Source organism: Rutidosis leptorrhynchoides, chromosome 8 (assembly GCF_046630445.1).
Source record: "Rutidosis leptorrhynchoides isolate AG116_Rl617_1_P2 chromosome 8, CSIRO_AGI_Rlap_v1, whole genome shotgun sequence".
NCBI classification, from domain to species: domain Eukaryota; kingdom Viridiplantae; phylum Streptophyta; class Magnoliopsida; order Asterales; family Asteraceae; genus Rutidosis; species Rutidosis leptorrhynchoides.
In genome coordinates, this window is record NC_092340.1 from 15,756,007 (window position 1) to 15,761,898 (window position 5,892).

At 32.0% G+C, this 5,892-nt stretch overlaps 1 protein-coding gene across 1 annotated transcript; it reads left to right on the forward strand.

The window, feature by feature from the left end:
• Window positions 1–1,374: 1,374 nt before the first annotated feature.
• LOC139861602 (WRKY DNA-binding transcription factor 70-like) lies at window positions 1,375–3,496 on the forward strand. Its single transcript, XM_071850041.1, has 3 exons — window positions 1,375–1,767; window positions 1,885–1,986; window positions 2,824–3,496. The coding sequence occupies exons 1-3, from the start codon at window positions 1,475–1,477 to the stop codon at window positions 3,290–3,292; spliced, it is 864 nt and encodes a 287-aa protein (XP_071706142.1). The 5' UTR covers window positions 1,375–1,474; the 3' UTR covers window positions 3,293–3,496.
• The last annotated feature ends 2,396 nt before the right edge of the window (window positions 3,497–5,892 follow it).

Below are 5,892 nucleotides of genomic sequence, written 5' to 3' on the forward strand. Positions count from 1 at the left end.
ATGCTTCTCCTTGTGTGCACTATATAATCGTGCAACATCGGTTGCTGTGGGAGATCTCATGTATCGAATTTATATAAATCAATATTACATTTACAAAAGTTGTCTAAACATAATACTGATGTTTGCTCACTCATATGTAAATATTCATCGAGAGCATCAGGGCTCAATCCATAAGCCAATGACGTATAGCCGAAGTACACTTTTGTAAAGTAGTAAATGACTGCCTACCAAGTGCATCATTTCTTTCTCTAAAAAAAATTAAAATGTTCAGGAATATAATTACCATTAAATGTAGTTACACCTTGCGCTATACGGAGAACTAAATTTATGCGCATTCGAAACCGCCTTTTAAATTTCTTAGCCGGAAAAACTGGTACATTAGCAAAGTAATCGTTCCACAATGGTTGCGCTGCTGACTCTCGATCTCTCGGAATGTATCCGCGAACTCTAGGAATACGAGGAACAGATTCGACTTCGGAATTGGAAGCTAGTAAATATGATGACATAATTATTTTGAGTAAAATGTATAAATATTGAGAGAAAGTTGATGTTTTTGTTGTGTAAAAATGAATAAGAAGTGTTGTATTTATAATTGAATAAAAAAAAGGCAAAAACGACTAGAATGTCGTTGGACAACAGCTAGTACACGTGGACCAATCAAAAACCGACACGAGCAACTGACCTTTTTTCGATGCATTCCCAACTGACGCCCCCTTTCGACGAAAACTAACGCCGCGTTAACGGCCGTCAGTTTCGTCAGTTAATGCCAACAGAAACTGATGGTCCAAACTGACGGAGGGTTGGAAGTGGTCTTAGTTTGTATCATATCGTTAATCATTAATTAGATTAATATTGTTACGACAAGTGGCAACTATGTTATCCTTAGATTTTTCATATACAAATAAGTGTAGTCCAACGTAATATATGAGGATCAATTAAAAGTTAATTTATTTGGTTTCGATTTTAACTTAAAATTTTTGGAACACAACGTAAGCCATGACGGTTAAAAAGGACAAAACTAAATAAAAATGTTAATATGATAAAAAGTAAAAGAAACTTAAATGTAATATGAATTGAATCGGTTCATTGTCTATCCATATCTACCCAAAGCTTGCAAAAATACATATCCAAATAACCTTTTGACAAACATCCGTACATCAAATTATTGGTGACAGATAGGCAATATGATGACGTGTGCGAAACCCTTGAAGATGACGTCATACACTGTTTTTTTGATTTTTTCTAAATTGAGGAAATTTCCTAGAACTTATTCACATGCTTCCTTGCACCTTGCTTTTTCTCATAAAAATACCCAACACTTGTCACTCTAAATTAAATTATAAATATTTGTAACTATATATATATATAAACATGTATATAGCTCACAACTTCACTTTACACTGAACCCCATATCCATTATTTTACATACAACACATTTTAAACATCATCTCACTTTTTTAGGTTATATCTGAAAATGGAACAAAAACAAATGAACTTGATTGAAACCCTAATTAAAGGAAGAGATTCTGCACAAAAGTTGCAGAATTTACGTCGCCAGAAAGTTAATCTTGATGGATCGGGTTCCATTGAAGATCTTTTGATGGATATACTCGGGTCTTTTTCCGGTGGCCTTTCCATGTTGAGTTCTTGTGATTCCGACGAGATTTTTGGGTTTCCGGCGAGTACCGTTGACTTAGTACCAAAAGTAGATGGCGGTAAGAAACCGGCACCGGGTGTCAAAGAACGGAGAGGATGTTACAAGAGAAGGTATATATTTATAATGTTACATTTATAAAATTATGTAGTTGGGAATATGTAAGTAGTGTGATTTACATAGCAAGAATATATTAACATATATGTTTTGTTTTGATTGTATTTTTGTAGAAGGACAGCAGATTCAAGGGTTAAGATCAGAAGTACAATTCAAGATGCATATCAATGGAGAAAGTATGGACAAAAGGAGATACTTAACTCTAAATACCCAAGGTCCTACTCATATTGTGCATATCGATCTTATACATCTAATATCTACAATATCTAATGGTGTAAATGAGCCGAGCTACTCGAGCTCGACTCGTTCAAAGCCGGATTTGAGCTGAGCCTAAATGAGCTTGAACTCGAGTTTGAATTTATTTAAAGCTTGTTTAGTAAACGAGCCCGAACTCGAGCTTGATATCTGGAGCTCCAACAAACTCGTGAGCCTAAACCAGCTTTTCAATTATATACACAAATACTTTTTTAATAATTTTATATATAATTATAAAATAGTTACTATTATATCAATAATTTTTAAAATAATTATAGTAATAGTAAATCTTATTATATGTAGATAAAAATTACTACATTAATTGAAATAATTATAGTAAATCTTATTACTAATTGAACAATCACAAAATAGCAATCATGGTTCAAACATAGCTAGCCTCATATTTTGAGGTATTCAAGGTCAGAACAATCACCGGTTAACTCGGTTAGATTTATTTTTACAACATGTAATTACTAGTGTAACATTTGTTTATATATTTGAATAAAGTATATATGTATTCTGGGTCGGAACAGTCACAAAGTCACGTACAGGAGAATTCGTTTAGGTTTAATTTTAGAGCATATAATAATAATTACCATTGTAACATTCTTACTTTTGGGTTAAACCATATAAATCTGAATAAAAATATTTATTTTCTCTTGTCACAAGAGGTTTTAGGTTCAAACACCTCAAGGTCGTAACCGTCATATGATAAACTTATCCGTTTATAAAATCTAATGATTCATTTTACAACATATATATAACTAACTTTTTTTCTTTTTGGGTTTAATTTGCAGATGCTACTTTAGGTGCACCCACAAATCTGTTCACGGGTGTAAAGCACTTAAGCAAGTTCAGCAATTAGAAGATGACCCAAACATGTTCCACATCACATATTTTGGCTATCACACTTGTCCTAGTCCAAATTCTTTCTCACAACATGGAATTGTCCTTGATTTCGAAGAATCCAAAAACCATCAAAATTTCTCAAACAACCCTTCAACTATTACAAATGTCAATATTGATCCTTTAGTAAAACAAGAAGTTGATTCCAAAGCCCAAAGTACCGATAATATGTCTGATAATATTTCAACTGCCAATGATGACTACTCATCACATGCTAATTTCGTATGGGATATTAATGATCATGAAATATTAATGGATTTTGACCATGAGGGTTCATGTGAATCCACTATGAATTTTTTCAACAATGGTGATGATGATTTGCTAACCGGCATGCGTCTTCTTGATGAAGGGTTTCTCTAAGTTAAGTTATGGATCTCATGGGTTGTAGATTTTTCAGAAGGATAAGGTTATTGTATATATGTCGAATTTGAGATAAGTTAGAAGCTATCGTCGTTAAAACAATATGTTTGTAAATATGTACGTGTATTCAATGTAATAAGACCTGGCCTAGCTACTTTTTAGATTTTGAATTGCGACTTTATGGAATAGATCTCATTTTTATGAAATGTGTCATGAAATACTCCGTAACTTATTATATATTCCGTTCGTTCCAATCATACAGACATACAGTAAATACATATAAATATATAAATATGTACTCAAATACGGATCCAATGAAGCACACCACCCGGGTTCAATTCCTGGCTATGCCAAATTGTTCAAAAAGAGGGTGTGACTAGAGGATGCGCATAATGCGCAATTCACCCGGTACCAGGTCTCGCGCTCGGGAGGGTTGATTACCCGAAGTTTTACCTTCTATGCGGGGAGCCAATGTGCTCCTTTATATGAGAGTTCCCTAAAAAAAAAAAAAACTGAGTAATAACCTAGACAGACGAGAAGTATTATATTTCTAATTTTTATATAAGGAAAAAATATGTTTTATTGTTATATATATATATATATATATATATATATATATATATATATATATATATATATATATATATATATATATATATATATATAGTGAAAGGATCCTGAGAGAACTTGACTAGGGAGAGAACCCATAGCACCATGTTATTTCACTCAAATACTCATCGTTCATCCTCAAGCCTAAATTTCAGAATCATCAATTGATGATTATAACCACAAATTGAGAACAAAACTGTGATCCTTACATGATTCCTAATACTCTTTCGATTATATCAACAACAGATTCAATGATTTTCGATCCATGCTCTTCGTTCTTCATAAATTTGAGCTGAGTAGGTCTCTAGATCAAATTGGCACGAGTTGAGGAAATGTAAAAGTGTAGATATGATCTAATTCTTATCGTGACACTATCTGCAACATTACAGATCCAAACATGAAGATTTACTTTCGAATTCGAAAAGTCAACGTTGATGTTCTTCTGGTCAACAAATTAATTGGCGAGATTCTGTTGAATTTAGATGTTATCAACAGATGTCGAGTGTTTTTTGGATGATTTGGAGCACATTTCATGAATAAATCATACGCTGAAAACATTTAGATCATAAAATTCGATTTTATGTTCATGAGAAGCAACAGCGACTGTTCAATCTGTGTGCAGATTGAACTCAATCTGTGGCAGATTGGGTTCAATCTGTACGAAGATCGAGTTGTTGAATACACAGACTGAATTTTTTTTATTAAAAAAAAAAATTTCAATCTGCACGCATATTGACAAAAGTCTGAAGGTCAGTTCGATGGTTCTCTTGGTTCTCTACCATCTTTAGTTCTCTGTGGATCATCACCCTATATATATATATATATATATATATATATATATATATATATATATATATATATATATATTGGTACACTATAATAAATTTGCAAATGTCTACACGTAATAATATGGTATATAATATTATACTCCGTACGTTTGATGCTACAGTTTAACTCAAGTATGAAAATGTAAACTTAATAAATAAATTAAATATGTTGATCCATTTATTTATAAACGTATATATGGGTTGGGACCATTAGACATATCATGTCAGTAAATAGTTCTTTATGTTAAGTGGAAAAAGCATAGAAAGCACGAGTTTGACTCACTTGGAAACAAGCAATTACATTTTAAAATATTATTAAAACTTAAGATATGTCTGGCCACCGGATCTGGTGGATATCCACCCGATCCACCCGCTTCGTGATGGATATGGATGAATCTAAATGGATATTAATACGGATATGGATGAACCTAAATGGATATGGATATGGACATGGATGAAAAATTTCATCCATGGATATATCCATTACCACCCGAAATACATATACAAATACATAAATATAGATATATGCTTACATATTTACTATTACAAGTTCATTTATATTTTGCTTTCAGCCTTATAATGAAATAACTTTTACACATTACAATAAAACACGCATATCTAATAAAATAAACTTACAAATTTCATATTTAATTTTTCATAATCCATGTTTTATGGTAAAATTTAACAAATTTTTTATATCTTCGACAAAGATTACACATTCTTATAGATAGAATTTAATTATATCATGTTATATTTATTTTTGCTATACTACGTTTGTATTTTAATCGCATATTAGAAACTATCATAACATTTTTTTAATATCCATTGGATATCCATTAACCCGCTTATCCACTGGATATGGATATGGATGGATGACCTGAAACTAAACGGATATGGATGGTCAAAAACTAAATGGATATAGATATGGATACGGCATCACCCGCTCCATATCCGATCAATTGCCATCCCTAGTCTATATATGTAATCTTGTTTAATTTTGAAACATTTACCCAAAATGCCCTCTTAAAAAGCAACATATAATATTTCATCAAAAATAATTTTATTGCGAATATGCCTACGCAAATCGCAATTTTCTTTAGCGTTTTGTGACCGCTCATTCGCAAGTTGCAAATGGGTAATCGAGATACTGATCCGTAAATTTTG

What these genes read in the sequence shown, in the direction of transcription:
- LOC139861602 (XM_071850041.1), top strand. Translation starts at nt 1,475, where the DNA reads ATGGAACAAAAACAAATGAACTTGATTGAAACCCTAATTAAAGGAAGA. An exon ending in AGAGGATGTTACAAGAGAAG is followed by an intron (nt 1,768 to 1,884) that starts GTATATATTTAT and finishes GTATTTTTGTAG; the next exon opens with AAGGACAGCAGATTCAAGGG. An exon ending in CTTAACTCTAAATACCCAAG is followed by an intron (nt 1,987 to 2,823) that starts GTCCTACTCATA and finishes TTTAATTTGCAG; the next exon opens with ATGCTACTTTAGGTGCACCC.